This window comes from Eutrigla gurnardus (genome assembly GCF_963514095.1).
Source record: "Eutrigla gurnardus genome assembly, chromosome: 17".
Classification (NCBI taxonomy): domain Eukaryota; kingdom Metazoa; phylum Chordata; class Actinopteri; order Perciformes; family Triglidae; genus Eutrigla; species Eutrigla gurnardus.
In genome coordinates, this window is record NC_139928.1 from 17412581 (window position 1) to 17431291 (window position 18711).

The following is an 18711-nucleotide window of genomic DNA, read 5'->3' on the forward strand; positions in this document are numbered from 1 at the left end:
CCCCCCCCCCCCTCCCACCTCATGGTGAAAATCACATCAGCGAGCGGAGCCGGGCCAGAGAAATCCCTTCTTTCTGAGGGTGGAGATTAGGAGCGAGCACAGACAACTGGATTTAAATAAAGATCGCCTTCCCTGCAGGGATCCTCCGTAAACTGGGAGTGAGGACGGACCCACTGTGGACATTCAGCGTGTGTGTGTGTGTGTGTGTGTGTGTGTGTGTGTGATACTAAGAGAAGTGGAGGATTGCCGTGTGTACTAGCGTGTGTGTGTGTGTGCGTGTCGTGGTGATAACTGCATTATAAAAGCAATCTGCACCGAGCATCTCAACCGGAATAGAAAATGAGATTTCTTCTTTTTTTTTTTTTTTTTAAGCTGGCAGAGTTCAGAGAACAATCGTACGTGCACAAACACAAACGCGCACGTCCACCTGCCCGATAACATGCAAATACTGACACCTGAAGGTCGGCGGCGGCGCTCTCCTGCTGAACTGTAATGTGCTGTGGGGAGAAGGCGGAAAATTTACCGTCTGTTCCCTGAGCCGGCCTTATCGGAGGTGTCACACGGAGAGAACCCCCACCTCCCCCCCACACCTCCACCCCACGTCACTTTCGCTATCTGGTGCTGCCGTAAATTTCACCCCCCGCCCCTCCCCCACCAACCTGAGCCCACAGCCATGTCTGTCCCACATGACCGGTAAACAGAATAGATTTTTATAGGACCCATAAAGTGTTCAGGAGGAAGCATATAGGGTCTTATAAGGGATGACCCCCACAGCACCATGTGATTCTGCCGTCTGGCAAATTCATTAGCAGGCTAACACACGATCATAGCAAATCACAGTGTCTGGAAGTGTGTCAGCAGAGTGAAAGGTCTGTAAATAGTGGTCAGATACCACGGTTCTGTATGGATAAAAGACCTCTCGGCACTTTCTACATCAGACACATAAACATTTACATTCCCAAAAGTGAGATTCTGGCTGCTTTCTGTGTTTTAGATTATTGTAAATTCCTATAATTGGTCTCGGAATCCAGGGAATTGTGATGAGAACAACAAGCAGAACACGTTTTTTGGGTGGAGGTGGACTTTAACAGCAGCATATTCTTTTCTACGTGTACACAGAAGCACAAATACAAACATGCAAAGAAACTCAACAGTGATATAATTGCCCAAAACACTCCTATCCCGACTCTCGCAAACAAAAAGACCCAAACTTTCTACTCAGGGAAAGAACAAAGGGAACAAACCAGAGCACTTAATATGCATTATTAATATTGTACACTGGGCGCCCCTGAATTACAGGACAGAACCCGGAATGATCCCCGGGCCTCTTTGCGGTGGATTGGACTCAGAACTGGAAAGAGTGTGTGTTTCCTGTGTCGGTTCAGGACATGATGTTCAGTTCATCCTCCATCTATGCAGAACGTCTCCGCTGTGTAATCAGAGAGGCGGTTTATGCATTCATTTAGAGCGTTGTCGCATACGTTTCTCAATGCCACCCCATTCATTCTGCTCTGTTTACAATCGCCTTAATGAGCACAAGAGGCAATTTCTCATCCCAGCAGAGTTTTAAAAATAAATCTATTTCTAAAATAATGCAGTCAGCACACTGGCATACTACGAGCAGGGTACTCCCTAAATCCATCACATTCTGACTTACGAGCTCCAGCGCCGAGGCTCACGGAAAAAAAATCTGATATCTAATTCTTTTTCATGTCCCCGCGGGCAAAAAGCCGGGCCGCGTCCCAAACCCTTTTTTGGCGGGCGGCGGCTCTGACACTGGATTTTCTGTGCAAAGTGATGCATGTTAAAATTTGATGAGACGTTTCCTTCGTCTCGGGGCTTTTTGGTTGGAGCTGAAGTGGACCTGAAACGCTGAGGTGCTGGTCTCAATGAAAAGGGAGGCAGGTGAGAGGAGAGACAATCCTCACCTTGACGGAGATAGAAGGAAGGAAGGGAGATAGATAACGCAATGCTTTCAAAATGCCACGAAGAAGAAAACAAGCGAATTTGTAAGATCTTACATCAACAAAGCGGCTCTGCTTCCTGGTGGACCGCAGGCAGTAAACGTGGGGGAGCCCTGGAGGTTTTAAAAAGGGGGGAGACGGTTTTATGCACCGGAGGAAGGAGGGAGAGGGTGTTAAGTGAAGAGGCAGTGAAGCAGGATGGGGAAAAAAAAAGAGAGGAGAAGAAGGGGACAGATAGGAGGAGAAGTGTTGTTCTGCTCGCCCGGCCCCGGCCCTCCTCCAGCCCATGATTCACAGCAAATGAAATGTCACCCTGGCAGGCAGTAATGCAGGCCGGCCCCCCTCCCCTGCAGCCTAATTGAATTTTACAACCGTATAAACAACAGTCAGCCAGCGGGGGGGGGGGGGGAGAGAGAGAGTGTGTGTGAGGGAGAGAGAGGTTATTGATGCTTGTGTTTACAGGTGGAGGCTTCTGATGTGCCATCAGAGAGTGTTGTAAGGGCCTCTGGGGAACCATAGCCAACACACACAGATGGAGGGGACGGCGAGGCGGGGGCCCCGCCACCGAAAACACGACTCCCTCCGGACACACGAGCACAAGCGCACACATAACCGAGGCACTAAAGCTGTCCGGCGCCGCGGGGCCACGTAGCCGCTAAATTCCGAAACATGCTTTCACCACATTTACCAGACCGCTAGTGGAAGTCCAGCTACGTGCCAAAGGGGGGATCGTTGGACTTCCCATGGTTTTCCAATCGTTTCCTAGGAAACAGATTGAGGAATGTTCCTTAGTGAGCATGGTTTGACTCCACTGGAAGTACTTAGAATAAATGTAATATAAATACTGTGTGATTTCTTTAAAATGCAAAAGGAGTTGCTACTTATTATGTAGCAAATGACCTCGTTAATTCCAGGAAACTTTTATGATAAGAGAATTATTACAGACGCATCAATAAGTTACACCTAATAGTATTCTCCCCTGACATGCCCTGAACTCTGCTGGAGTTTGTCCTCCCTTGTTGGTTAAGTAAGACGAGCGGGCGGAGGCTTTTTTTCCTCCAGTTGACAGCCACTGAAGACGGGATAGGACCAGTCAGCAGTGTCCCCTCGGGCAGCCCCGGGGGCCAGGTCAATTTGTGCTATCCTGATAGAGGACATCACCTCCGTGGCTGCCGGGCGGCAAGGCAGACCGAAGGGGGAAAAGGCATCTGCTTGCAGCAGTGCGGACTCACTCCTGCAGCTGTGGTCAATTTACTTAAAATTAACAAAGCACATTGAGGGGAACGATAACGGTTTTCTCTTTAACAGCACAATCAAATATTGAGTAAACACGCGGCGCTTAAAATCCTTTTCATTGCTGAGGGGTATACCGCTTTAATTCTGCTGAAATCAACCCGTTGTTCTCCAAAGTGTCCCTCGGGATAGTCGCTTAAAATACTCAACACGTTTAAGCTAAAAAGGCGAAATTAGTTCAGCAAGCAATTTGATAGTGAGAACTGACAAGAGAAGACATTTATCTTTAGGTTATGTGTATTAACAGGATTGTAACAACGGCACTGTGTGTTGGATCCCATCAGGGTTCCTCCCAGGGGATGTGGGCGACTGAAGGAAAATAGAAAAAGAGGAGAAAGCAGGAGCCTTCACGGCAGTCCTCCCTGACCAGAGCACTTATAGATACCAGCCTTTTCACCCGAATGCAACACTAAAGCTAGCAGGACATCCAGAAGGAACTCTGCCTTTTGTCACCGACTGCCAGAATGGGATTTGAGCTATTAAAGGTTAGCCAGGGACTTCATATTACCATGTAGTCCATAGAAGACGCAGCTTTTCAGTCATGGAGGTGAAGCTTTGGCTTAATTGAGTTGAAAGTAAGAGCAATATGTCCAAACAAGTCATAACTTTAGTCCAGAATAGTTCTCAAAGTGACCGGAGACTCATGTTTTAGATGTTGTATCGCAGCAATCGTGTTCACGAAGACAGTAATAGCATTCCGTCTTCAATCTGTCTCTCTTTCCATCAAACAGTGAGTAAATGTGTCCACACGCCTGTCTGTCTTACCGTCTCCCTGACTTCTCGTTCTTCTTCCGATTCAGCAGAAAGCGTCCCCACCGTCTGTCCCTCCTCTGCCCATCTGTCTCCGCGTCTCGCAGTTTACTGGCTGCTTCCGTCTACCTCGATCTGCCGTACAGTCGCCGCGTCGTAAACACGGGGCAGATTTATCCCCGTGCCAAATGAGAATAACGACGTGGGAATAGATGAGGCCGGGTAGATGAGATAGCGTGCCAATAAAAACAGCCAGGCTGCGTTTGGGTTCGCCTGCATCTCGTTTGGGAGGGCGAAGCCTGAAGGCGTGAGCTGTCGGGTTCTTTGGGGAGATAATAAGTATCCATCACACACCTTTGGAACAAGCTGGGACCTCGTGTCCCCTTAGTTCTATTTTATTCAAATAAACACTGAAATGTAGCTAATGCTCGTTGGTGTGTAACACCGGATAGAAAAAACATCCCGTGTTTACGTTACGTGTCCTTGGCTCAGCCGGACTTCAAGCCTCGCTGCTGACTCTGACCTTCCCCACTAACCCCCCCACCCTCGCCGTCCGCCCCTAAATCCCTCCGTCGGCCGTCTCCTCCTTCCCTCCAGCCATCCATCCTCCCTCCGGCCCTCCATCCTCGCCTCTGTCACGCTGATCCAGCCGCCCCTCTCTCTCCCCGTCTGACTGGATGATCCTCGCAGTCCTTGATCCAGAGCGCGGAAAAGGGGGCTTCATAAACACACCATCCATCACCGCTGGCGGGGGCCGGTTAAAACCACACGACGTGACATTGATTCGGCGTGTGTGTGTGTCCTCTCACCGCCGCCACAACACACACACACACACACGTTCGTACTGTAGATCCAAAACTAAATGTGCGGTATGAGCATTCGACTGTGCTTATGTACACACAACACTTGAATGGAGCTTCCATGTGTAATGAGCAGGAACACTGAGCCTGTTTGCTGACAAACAACGCCTTTGTATATATTTCTATCCAGGTATTATATATATTTATGTACACGTGCACACAGAGACACAGACGACTGCACATCAGACATGCAGAGTCAAGCAAACTGACAAACAAAAGAAGGACAACAGAGGGTGATCCGTGTCATGTCCACTGCAGGTCAACCGATAAATCCTTGTGCAGGACCTTCTCTGTGTGTGTGTGTGTGTGTATATATATATATATATATATATATAGAAGTGTGTGTGCATTGCAGATGTGAAGCCGTGGTTTCCCCACGTCCGATTTTTCAATCTGTGCAAACACGGCGCTGGTTCACCGCCCCGCGCAGACTCTGGCTGCTCCACACTCCGCCCTCTCAGTGTGTGTGATGGATGGCAGGGAGGGAAAATAACTAATCCAGCAGTAGATTTACATTGTTCTGGATGGCGAGCAACATCACAGCGAGACACAGCGAGAGGAGAGAGGGAGGGAGGGAGGGAGGGAGGGAAGTCGAGCACTCGTTATTTAAAGTCCCAGTCGGCGAGTCCGGCGGATCGAGGGCACTCTGTCAGAATGTTTACAACTCTCAGGCTCCTCCCCCACGACCACCAAGCTCCTTCCCCTCGACTCCGTGCCCTTTGAGATCCCTTAGATCACGCCACCTTTGAAACGAGGGTCCAATGTTGACTCTGGTTTTATCACGGGCACCGTCGCAATCTTTCTTTTTTTCCTTCTTTTCCACCGGTGTTTTCTTTTCCTTGGTTGTTTTAGACCTCCTCGTTTCGTTTTTTAACGAGGAATTGGAAGCTTGTTGCTACTTCCCTCCGCCTCCCCCCTGTGATAATGGTACAACCTGAGGGGGGAGGGGCTCTGTGTGCACGAACACAGTCCTGCGTGCTGATTGGACAGGATGATCTGGGCTCTGTGGATCTTTGCAAAACAAACAACAGGCTCTACTTGCACGTAGAGGCATGCTTTTTTTTCTAAAACCGGATGATTTATGTTGTTCTATCGGAGCGTAGTGTCGGCTTCAGTGAATATGATCAAAACAATGTTGCCGACTGGGACTTTAACTGGCGCAGTGGTCACGTATTTGTACATTTTTAGATCTGGCTACAAAATGGGAAGTTTGGATACTTTGTGCCAGATCCTTCACTGCATGTTTTCCCCCTATCTGTCTTATCCAAAAAGGCAAAAAAAAAAAAACACTTTAGCTACTGGCACCATTACTTTGTGTGGTGCTAGATCCAACTTTTACAAAATATATTTTTTTTTCAAGTTTTCTTTGATCCCCTATCTGGTGGCGATTTGATGGCCTGCAGCTTAATGCATCTCAGGCTTTGCATCACCATTCATGGAGGCTGCCTGTATCCATCATGTGAACTTAATTACATGTATTTGCTCAAAACAGCTTGGCGAAAGAAAAATCCCACAAAAACAATATCTGTTGCAAAGGCAGCTGGGAAACAAGGATAATGTATAATCTACAGTATATAAAGGATGAGTGGTGTGTTTTAATAAGATAGTCATGTAGAATACAGACGAAGACGAAGAGAGTCGCTGGCAGCTTTGTTTTATTTAATTTTTTTTATTCTTTGGAGACACTTCTGAAAAGATTTGATCTTCTATTCACAAGGCCGGTTTTCCTCTTTGTTGCTCAGTGGCGTTAGGACATCACAGGAAATTAAAGCGCAGCAAGAAGAAGGCACGAAAGCTCTGCATCTTTCAAGCTGTCATCTCTCAATTTTCTAGCGTGTTCGTGTGCCGTCCTCCTTTGCTACACTTGAGAGGACCGGTTTGAGTTTCAAGGCATTTTCAAGGTAATCTAAAGAAGTCTTACACGGTGTCGTCGTGGCGACGACACGGCGAAGGATATTTGAGGTTCGGACTAGATGAGGACATTGGATGAAGTCATGGATCCTCATAACAAAGCCATAGGTCTCCATCCTCCCTCTGTTCCTCTCTCACCCGCTGTCCCCCACCCCTCACACCCCCACCCTCCCCCCCTCCCCCCCTCCAATCTCTCAGGGTGCCAGCAGACCAGAGGCTCTGCAGGAAACCTCTATACCACAGCACAGTGGAAATGTCACCCATAACACTCGCCTCAGGATGCCAATCACTTCACAATGCTCCCCACCGTGCGTGTGTGTGTGTGTGTGTGTGTGACAATTATTGATACGTGTACACACATCTCTCCCAGAATAAATAATAACCTTTTATCCAACGTGTATGCTGAGATTTCTGTTTTTACATTTGTGCTCAGTGATGTGGGAGTCTGCCTGTCCATCCAAGGGGATTATGGGTTGTCTAGTCAATGCGAGGACTACAGGTGTTTGTGGAACTATACATGATTATATGTGTGTGTGTGTGTGTGTGTGTGTGTGTGTGTGTGTGTGTGTGTGTGTGTGAGTGTGTGTAGGCAGATGACAGAAACAGATGGAGTGGGTTATGGACAAATAACGCACATGAGCCTGCGAGCGAGTGGGAGTAAGCCCATGTCTGAGCACGCATATGTGGTGTTGTTTCCTTCTGTGCGTGCCGACGCGTCCAAGACCGAATCCACGGCGCACAGTGACGTGCATGTGTGAGGGCGTGTGCATCAGTGTGCCGGAGGGGGGGGATATGGGGCACGGAGGCGCAGGTGTCCATGGAAATGTCATCCATTTTTATCGGGCGGTGCGTATTCTGCTTGCAGGGTGTGTATCAGCGTGTAGGGGTGGGGGGGTGATGACAAATGACAACGAAATGAGGAAGGGAGAGGGATGGAAAGCCGAGCTGGCAGAGGCTGCAGCCAAGGAGGGGGGGGGGGGGGGGGGCGCTGTCCTCTCGGATACAGAGACACAACAGCCGGCACACACACACACACACACACACACACACACACACGGTAGCAGCAAACAGTGATGGCATCGCAGCCTGTCACAAACACAAACCTTTGTACGAATGCACGATAATGAGAAAAAGGTTTGCCATTGTTTCTCATAAATAACAGCTGCAGAGTGACATCACCCTTCAGTCTGGAACGATGGCGGCTTCAGCCCGTTGTAAAGTGACCCGATGACTCCAGCCGAGCCGTTCCAAAGAGTCCTCGAGTAGAACCCTGCTCACATCCAGCCACCTTTGACTTCACACTTCTAGATACAGTTAGGATATCACATTTCCATTTCCCTCCTGTGACCACGTCGAGACCCGCACGCTAAAGATGATTACCGGGCTGCCGTTCAAGACTTCCTTTTGAACGAGTGCGTGTGTGTGTGTGTGTGTGTGTGTGTGTGTGCTCTTTTGACCGTTTCCGACGGAATCAGTACGTTTCTCCGAGGTTAAGTGGGGGCAGACGGATCTATACACTGATCCCACATCAATTTTGAAGAGATGGAAAGTTATTACTGGAGGCTGAATGGGGATGGATAGAGGTGATTGCAGGACTGCGGGGCAATTGCTCGACAGCGCCTTCTCACCTATAATGTATCATTTTTACCAGGGGGGGGGGGATGCGCACGAATGAAAGCCGGGTAGAGTCGAGTGTGGAAAGGGTGCACTTGATTTACAAACAAAAAAATGGTGACTGAGAATGAAACGTGACTGACCACCCGCCGCTGGTTTCTTGTGAGGGTTTCCCAGACTCCTCGACACACACTCGCACTCGGAAACACTTGTAAGCTGTCTCGGGCCCCGGCGTCCCTCTGCTGTGTCACGTCGGGACACAAGGAATAACACAGTCTGACATAATCAGACTTACCATGTTTTTTGAGGCCAAGAGGCAGCTTGTCCTCGCCCGACCTTCAGAGTCGGCGTTTCGGGCCGTGATTCACAATCTGCACCTTATCAGCAACCGTGGGCCGGAGTCAAGAGTGTGAATTCACCTCGACGCAGCCTCGAGGCTACACACATACATATATATATACATATATATATGTATGTGTGTAGCGAAATAACAGGACGTTCTTTATCTCTTCATTCTTTCCTCAACAAATGATCACGTATAGGATTTGTTTAGACAATAGCCAAGTATATATTTAAATGAAATAACTCCTTTTTTTTCAATGAACTCCTATACTAATATATAATATGATATAACATGAACGTTGATATCATCTCTGATGATATCCGTCATTTATCTCCAATAATGTCCAGCTTTGTATGAGCTAGGAAAAGATTTCTGCTTTGGGATGCCAAATGGTTGAGGGATGTATGTAGGTTATAATTTACCTGCTGACTTAAATGAGAGCAACTCATTTCAATACTGTAGTGGCCCTAAACTGATTATGTCAGATACACCTCCTTATACCGGAGCGTTTCTCTTACAGGATCTCAGATCTCATGTCTGTTGAGTGAGCAACGTGATTAAGCCGGATGCCGACCTTTTCTAACTTTGATGCATTCATGTCGGCCGTATTTAATTCACGAGTCTGGTGTGAAGGATTGAAAGTGGTAAGAGGGAGGCGTAGAGGAGAGGAGGGAAGATGGTTTATCCCACCTCCTCACCGACTCCTGCCTGTGGCCTGAAAGCCCTCCTCCTTCCCTCTCTATCTTTCACTCCCTTCCACATCTTTCAACTTTCCTCCGTTATTTGGCTTCCGACCGCCGCCCCCTCCCCACCACTCCCCCCCTATCCTTCCATTACATCACCCGTCCTCCCCCCCGTCTCCCTGCGCCACCATTGTGTGCGTTTGAAATCATCCTCCGCTCTTACAACTCATATTTTATGCATTAGCAACTAAGAAGTAGCAGCCAAACCACCTCTCTGACTGCTCTCTTTCTGCAACACTGCAAACTCCTCCCTCCTCGCCTACCCCCCCCCCCCCCCCTTACGTTTTCATTTCCTTCCATACCCAGAATGTCCTGTCCCTCCTTCACTTCTGTTTCCTTGCCTCATTCTCCCTCGGTGAAGGAAGGCAGGATGGATGGTGAACGCTTGGCCTCCCTCCAGCTCACATTTTCAATAACCACGAGACATTTTAATGATCCTACTGCCAGCGAGCCACACACGTAGGTGCGTGGATGTCTATGTGGGCACGTCCCTCCATTTGTGTTAGCGTCCGTGGGTCCGAGTGTGCGTTTGTGCTCTCGGCCCACGTTGTCCGGCGAAATAAATCCATCAGATTTCCAGCCACCAAAAGGAACAGATTTGTCTCCCCAGGAGAATGTGAATTATTTAAAATGAAAGCTTGGAAGAGAGATGACTAAGAGTAACGGGTGACGTGGTTGGAGAGGAGGGAGAGGGATGGAGGGAGGAGGGGAGGACCAGATGGGCGAGGATGGCACCGAGCCAACGGGGGGGGGGGAGCTGGTATAAAGTAAAAGGGTAAAAAAAAAAAAAGATTGAAGGGGTTTGAAAGAGGAGCTTGAGAGGGAAAGTGGGGCTGGTAGGTGATAGTGGCTCTGAGGGGCTTTTGTATATAAAAAAAAAAGGCACAGATCAGCGAAGAGAGGGAGGTTTGAGGGAATAAAAGCCAAAAGGAGAAAATACGAGGCGACGTCTGTCTGAGAGGGTTGATGAGGACATGACAAGAAGTGACAAAAGACGAGTGCAACAGAGGGAGCGACTTCACAAACATATGACTTGCCACTGGTGCCAAATTCTGAGCACACATGAACGCACACGAACACCCTCTCCACACACGGCAGATGCATCTCCAAGATTCTCCGGCCTGTTAACCTGCCTCACCCTGTCTCACCCTGTCTCACCCCCCGCCACATGGTCCTGACAGCGAGAGGACGAGGGAGGAGATGGAGAGGATGAAAGAAGAGGACAGAAAAAGCGAGGGCGAGGGAGGAACAGAAACGTGGAGAGGACAGGCCAAAGAAAGCAAAGTGACAGAGGTTTTAGAGGAGATCAGCGGGATAGAAACGAAGCGCACATTTCTTTGGCAGCGTCGGGAGTGCACGGGGGGTAAATGGGTGAGGGGGGAAACGGAGGGAGGGGAAGGGAGGCGTGGAGTAAATTACAGAGGGAAGGAGAGGAACGGGAAGGAATAGCAGGGTGGCGAAGGCGCCTGCAGCCGGATTGTGGCGCAGCAGACAACGGAGATAATAAGAGAACGTGCTGAAGGCGCTCGCTGCATTCGGTAATTATATAGAAGGAGAAGCGTGCCTTAATTAGAACAGGATGGAGCTGACAGAAAAAAACACACACAAATAAGGCATGTAACATAGCATTTGCGAGGTGAATCATTACATAATTTATATTTCCCCCCCTCTGTGTGTTCCTGCTTCCAGCATTTCATAATGAGATTGGAGAACATGTAGCTCATTGTGGATGCAGGCGGGGGTCAAGATTACGTAGCGACGCTCTATCCCTCTCCACGTGTTAACACGACTGGGCTCGTATGCACATTTTCAATAACATCCTCCTTCACATTCATCCTCCTCTTCACACTCACAACTAGAAGCCGGTCAGGTGACGCCACGGGCTTCCTGTCTTCTGAGCCAACTCTCTTTCTGGACTTTAGCAACTACATTTTAACAGATAAAGGGAGATTAATAGGGTTTTAACACTGCGTGGGTTTTCTCGTGTCAGCTTTTTTTACGTATTATACAATCGTTCTGTTACGATGTGCAAATATGGGCGATTTTAAAATCTCATATTTCTCTTCATTTGTTTGAATTCCAAAACAATTTCTGTTTTATAATCACTTAGAATGCATTAAGCACTGTATAACTATAGCTATAAGGAATGACCACATAAGAATGACCTTAAAAAGGTTATCCTTTATTTTTTCCTCGTTAATGCGGCACTTTATCTCACTTAATTTACCATTTTTAAATCTTGTAAAAAAAGTTTTTACCTCAGAAAATGACACCTCTCCCTTGGCTTTATTACAGTATATTTATGTTTTCCCTTCCAATGACCTTAAATTGCCATCATAGTTATTTAAACCTGAAATAAATACACTTGTTCCTGGGAAATACCAATTTATTCTAAGGTGACTCCATCTAAGGTATCTTCTTTTTAAATAAAGTCAACTTCAGCAATGTAAAAATGATGCCTGTATTCCACATTACCGTAGAAATAGCCGAGAAGGTACAACAGATGCTATAATCCACAGTAATCCAGTGTTACATTGCACATGGTAATAGTCCTCTTCTCTGCTGCGCGACACGATCTGTTTACACCATTATCAGTAGCTACTCACCGGCTATTCAATATTATTGACCTGCGCCGAGACACTTAGTGCGTTTGCTCTCAGTTGCACAATTAGACCCGGGAGTAAATAAGACGTCGTCGCAGAAATAAGCCCGAACGTTAAAGTCCATGTTATCGCGTTTCACAGCGGTCGGCCCTGCCTGTTCCTCCACAAACACGTACAGAAACTCCCTCACACACACGACCGCTTTCTATCAGACACACACAGATTTAAATCAAAGTGTGTGTGTGTGTGTGTGCTGCATAGACGCATGCACCGCGGTATGTGTGTATGAGCAGTCCCAGCGCAATTCCTCAGTTTAGTGGAGCATTACGGCTGATCAATAGCTCTGGTGCAGTGGGAGATGGCGGGGTTGGGGCTGCATATTCATCTCATTACGGCTGAACTGAGAAATGAGGCACTACGTGGGAAGTGTGTGTGTGTGTGTGTGTGTGTGTGTGTGTGTGTGTGTGTGTGTTTGTTTGTGTAGATTGCTCTAAAGAGGCATGACAGGCCCTGTCACCTAGTAGACCACATTGTTACTCGCTAAACTGTACCCAGGGAAGGTCGACCACCAGAGATACAGAATACAGAGATCTCTCTCTCTCTCTCTCTCCACTGATGCTGTCACTGGACTTTAGCATCCTCGTCTGCTCGCTCCTTTGGCAACAAGCCTGATCCGTCCTCTACTCTGCCCTCCCTCCTGCCTTTCCTTCAGAAGCGTTTTACTCTCCTGTCCCTGCTAGGATTCACATTTCCTCTCCGAACCCTCCTCGTTCATCACATTTCGTCGTCCTCGGCTCAGCTTTAACTGGAGACAAAGCATCGTTGCTAATTATAAAAAGCAGGTCAAAGCAACACATACGTGGCAGTATTTATCTCCAACTTTGGAAACGCTTGATGAACCAGACGTTCTGCATGATCATCAGCCTGCTTCACTTCTCACACAAAAAAACGACGGAGGTTCTGTAACAAAACCAGAGCAGCTGGCACGGTATAATAATAATCCTATTATTATTTCATCGCATGCATCTGTACAATATCATCAGTAATGATATGTCAGTCATCAAATGTCAGGAAGCTAATCAATGATTTAGTGTATAGAGCTTCACAAAACGGGATAAAATGAAAATAAATGAAAGAACATGGAATAAGCGTGATGAATCACACAGAATCTAATGAATTAGTGTGATCAGGTTTACACCTTATTGTTGCTGCAGGTTCTCCTTTTATGAACGCTGTGTGTGTTTGACCCGCTCTCGCTCCCGAACTCGTTAAATACTGATTCCTGGTCAGCGGCCCGCGGCGTCCGACACACCGAGGCACGCTTTAGTGTCTGCGTGTGACGCACTGGGCTTTCAAGTAACTCCAACAAAAACTCATCATTATTAAATGGTTAAAGCAAATGAGGGAGAATAAAGCAGAAGAAAGTCTGAGTAGGGAGGGCAAGGCGGGTCAAAAGAACACATGACTCGCACCCAGGAGACCGCCATTCGGGTCCTGTGTGAAACCAAGTCAACGTTGACTTATTTACCGTAGTTTCTGAATGTAACTTCCAGACTTTACTAACGTCGGTTACATAAAAATGTTATTTTATGTAAAAAAACAAACAAAGCAACAATAATTTTCAAGTTTTTGTTGCAGAACTAAACCTAAGAACTACATAAACCTTTATTTCGAAGAAAAAAAACGACACTAAAGGGGTCATAGTTGGAAGGGACCAAGTGTCAGCAGTTGACGAGTTGGTGTGATAATGTGTTGGTGAGGAATGGAGTATAGATATGTGTGCATATGCATCATTAATACAGCCGATCCCTTATCTCTATATCTCTCTACATCCTCCATTTGCATGCTACCAACCCCTTTCCCTCCATTATCACATCTATCCTTTTCTAACATGGCACTTTATACATCTCACTTCGTCTCTTACCTCACTTGTCTTCCTTTTTTTGTCTTTTTCTGTTTCTTTTTGGCTTTAATTTAATGACTGTATCAGCAGGAGAACTCAACAGGATCAACAGTTCAAGTTTCCAGTTATTTCCTTCTCTGCCTTTATGTCGTTTAACCGTCTTAACATCTGCTGGCACAATAAGCTCAAGGTTAAAACCATCATCAAGGTAAAAAACAAGTCGGTGCTACTTTATAAATCCCAGCCATAAAAACACACCGCTGGCAGGAGGAAACACAACACAAGAAGTTCATTTCCAATAATAGCAATCAACTGCAACCATCGAGCTGAACGACAACTCTGGAGTTCAGCACTCAGACTAAATTACCCCTCCATTACGACGCGCCCGGACTGACCACGACGCCCACGTGGCGTTGCACAACAATGCAAGATGGGGTGTGAAAGCTAACGGCAACAGTCAGGATGTCAAACTGCTGCTGACGCTCTGTGAGCAACGGGTTACGACGACACAAGACTCCAATAGTGCCTTTACTTCAGACGTCCAACCTCCGCCCACCGGCTTTACAGCAGGCGATGCTACATGAGTCAACATCACGGAGTAGGTCGAGGCCGTCAGCAGTGATGTCACTGTCAGTGTCGGCGTGGATTCAAACGGAGAGAGGAAGACTTTTCTGCACTTCCACACTCTTCTAAAAAGTAGATCTGTTCTCCTTCCTTAACACTTGTTAACAACGAGGTGGAACATTATCTGTCGTGTCTCCGCAGCTCGATCTCTCCTCTCCAGCCCTTTTAATCTCTTCTTCTACTCCCTCTGACATGAAACGGCCTCGCTTCTCATTTCCCACTCCTCTTCTTCCTCCGCTTGCCTTTCTTTCCTCGCCCTCGTCTCCCTTTCAATACTGCAGAAACCTTCCTCTCCTTAAGTAATTGTTGTGTATTATTTATTGGAGTTTCAAGGAAAATGAACTTACCAGACCTCTCATTCTCACAAAAGTATTGAACTCAAGTTGAATTGTATAGAAACTGGTGGGTTTTTTTAAATAACTTTCATGGCTCAAATAAATGAAAGTTAATTTAAAAGATGGATATTTTTCTTCTCACCTCTCAAACCAGAGACATTCATGTTATTCTAACAAAGAACTGAAAGACATCAACGGTACTTGATGTAGTCGAATCAACCACCTTCACATCTGCTTTCAGCCTGTATTTCCTTGTTCTTTCATTTGTTTGTTCATCTCTTTCTTGTTTTGTTGTTTCATCCACTCATTCATCCCACTGTCTATTTATGTATTTCCTACCTTCACAGCTGCTGTGTCCCTCCTCATAGCCGGCGCTGCAGCTGCACTTCCCAATGGGCACAAGCCATTCCCCCTCGGCGCTGCAATGCATCCTGGGAGGGCTGTCGGCATCGACCTCGGAGCTGTTGACGCAGTTGCCGCGCACCTCCACCAGCGTGGCGAAGGCCGCCTCGGCCACCGTGTCGGGGAACACCGCCAGGTTCTGGACGGTCGCGAGGCAGCGCTTGTAGTACACCCGCACGGCCACTAGGGCCACGCAGGCGCCGACGTCCTGGAACGCCAGGTGGAAGCCCTTGCGGTTGAGGTGGCCGATCTCGCGCACCTCGGTGTTCAGCTTCATCTTCCTCTCGCCCAGGTCGCCCTGCGTGAAGCTCTCGTCCGCCGCGATGGTGTCGATCTTGGTGTAGCGGTCCTCCCGGGTCACGCCCCCGAGGTCCCGGTCCGTCTCCACGTAGAGCAGGTTGAAGGTCTCCTTGCACGTGCCCGCCACGCCGGGGATGCTGTTGCAGTCGCGCAGTGTGAACTGGAGCTCCACGAAGATGCGCTGGCCGCCTCGGCGCGCCACCCAGCCCGTCTGCAGCCAGTTGTTCTGCTGCGTGGGCTCCATCACGTTGCACACCTGGTACGTCCGGATGGGCTTGTACTTCTCATCGACGCCGCTGATCTCCTCCCACTGGAGCGAGGGAGAAACAAGGAGGTTTAAAAGGTGGAAGGGTAGTGAGGAGGATGAGCAAAGGAGAACAAGAAGAAGGGATTCAAATGAAAGAGGAACAGTGAGGATAGAAGTGATAATATGTGGGAGTGAAAAGACAGAAAACATGGCGAAGTGAGGTGGGCGGGAGGCAACACAGATAATGAAAAAGAAAGAAAACAGTTAACAGGTTAACGGTCTAATGACATAATCTGAAGAGTGGGTGTCTGGAAAAAGCTTTGGCACTCAGAGTCTTTAATAACGTCACAGAGAAAATGACAAATAGCACAACGTGAGTCGTTCGTCGGCCTTCGGTAGCGTCTCTGAAATTATGGGTCAGACCTTTTCCAGACGGTTTCTTCTTCTTTTTTTTTAATTCTCCACCTTTGTGGCTTAAAGTAATGGCATTTAAGAGGAATGATTGTTACATATTCTCGCCTACACGCCTTAGAAAATGCCTGAGAAGAAATATACAGTAAAACTGTTTGTGTGTGTGCAATTTTTCTGAAAATGCAATGGAATAAAGGAGGTTTGTCTTTTATGAAAATGATTAAGCAGTGTTGACTTCAGAAAGGAAATACATATAGTAGATTCTTCTTTTTGCTCATGGGAGGATAGCATTTCTTATCCCTGATTTATTTTTTATGACATTTTTTTGGACATTTTATTGTATTTTTCCCCTTTTCTATGTGCCATGGTCTTAATTCTAACTGAAATGAAAAGTACGATTTCAAGATTTAAATTAGGTCAGACTATCTACCATCATTCGAAGCACTTTAAGTAATTTATGATAGGCGAATTATACCACTATGGTGAGTGTAGGAGGCCCTCCATCATATAATAATGATGAAGAGCCTTGGCTCTGCCAGGTCAAATCATTTACGCACAGTCCCTAAGTTTGTCCAACAGCGACAGAGTTAGTATTTTTGATATACTTTCAATGAGAGTGGGGGAAAAACTTTTAATGTGATGTATTATTTTGTCCAGTGGATGAATGATTACAACTGCATGACACTATTAATGACATTACTCTGACTCTGACAGAAGTGAAAGTGGATCTCTCACTCTGACTCACACACACAAAGCAGAGCAGACAGTGAAAATAGATTATCTGTGATGGTAATGTGATAAACTGCACTACTGCCAAGATGCAGTGTGTTCGCCCTCAGTTCTATTGGGGATGCTAGGTGAGTCACACAAGTCCATTAATCTTAGACTTTGCTTTGCATGTGGTCCAACAGCCACCTCGAGCTGACAGTGACTCAACACACAGTACAGTACATGTGTACAATGGCGTTTATTTAATAGACCAGGGGTGTGCTGGGTATGGGAAGGACAACCTCCAGGTGGGAAGTGCGTGACAAACTGCTTCAACAGTGGCAGATTCTTTAAAAAAAAAGGGCTCCCGCCTTTGTCTTACAGTCAACTTAGCGCCGAGCTTTTTACAAGCCACATCGATCGATACCGAAGAGGGCCCATTTATCCGCGTGGCGGCATATCTGTGTGACTGTTTTGGACACTGCGGTATCCGAGCCTGCATGGCCACCATTGATTAATGGTAATGATGAGCTCCGGACTGGGAGAGAGAACAAGGTGTGAGAAAAGGAAGGGAACGATGAGTAGAAGAAGGGAACGTAGAAACAGCATGAACAGAGAGAACGGAGGGGGGATGAAAATGAGGAGGTCGAGGCTGGCTGTGAAGCAAGCAGCTGTGTTGTAAAGCAAACACACGGACAATGAAAAATGCAAGGAAGCACACTTACCCCGTTGGGGGGATAGGACGTCCAGCCCAGCTCGGCCTGAGTCTCTTTTGAATTCAGCAGCACCACTGCAGGAAATAAAGGGGGGGGAGACAGAAACATAGAGGTCAATTTAGCAGCGATTATAGAAGCAGTTATCATGTAGGTATAAATACATGAGTGCACGTCAACAAAACATGCTAAAGACAAACTCATAATGGAAGAGTAGTCTTTGTCAAGCGTGCAAACTGGCGAGGGTGAACATGTCCTTTCATAAGTCCATTAAGAACATCTGTTGGCGACTATACTTGGGACAAAAAGCTTTCCTTCATCCGCTGCTTTCAGTGTTAAAAAAACACCCGAGGCTGTAAACAAAACACGGCCACAGAGGTGTCAAAGCAAGTCAAGACACAAAGAGGACAGGGAGCAAGAGCAAACCTTCACTCTCTTTTCAGGACCATGGACAGGGAACAAGAGCAAACCTTGAATCTCCTTTCAGGACCATGGACAGGGAGCAAGAGCTAGCTTTGAGTCTCTTTTCAGGACCATGGATAGGGAGCAAGAGCAAACCCTGAATCTCTTTTCAGGACCATGGACAGGGAGCAAGAGCAAACCTTCAATCTCTTTTCAGGACCATGGACAGGGAGCAAGAGCAAACCTTCAATCTCTTTTCAGGACCATGGACAGGGAGCAAGAGCAAACCTTGAATCTCTTTTCAGGACCATGGACAGGGAACAAGAGCAGATTTTGAATCTATTTTCAGGACCATGGACAGGGAGCAAGAGCAAACCTTGAATCTCTTTTCAGGACCATTTATCTGAGGTATAGTTTCTTGTTTTGTTTTTTGTTTATCACGATGGAGGTTTTTCACAATTTTCCAAAATTTTATACACAAAAAGATGAAGTGAACATTCAAGAAAATGTAATTAAAACAGTCATCAGTTGCAGTGGTTTAACTCAAGTACAAGATCTGAAGCGGTCGTCTGTGATTGCAGTAAG

At 47.1% G+C, this 18711-nt stretch overlaps 1 protein-coding gene across 1 annotated transcript in view; it reads right to left on the bottom strand.

The window, feature by feature from the left end:
* The window catches only part of epha10 (EPH receptor A10), a 125632-nt gene that overhangs the window by 76360 nt on the left and 30561 nt on the right, over positions 1–18711 (bottom strand). The window contains exons 2-3 of the mRNA XM_084032759.1: positions 17737–17801; positions 15283–15955 (exon numbers count right to left, since the gene is read on the bottom strand). Of these exons, the coding sequence (XP_083888885.1) occupies positions 15283–15955; positions 17737–17801 (738 nt within the window). The remainder of the gene's footprint in view (positions 1–15282; positions 15956–17736; positions 17802–18711) is intronic.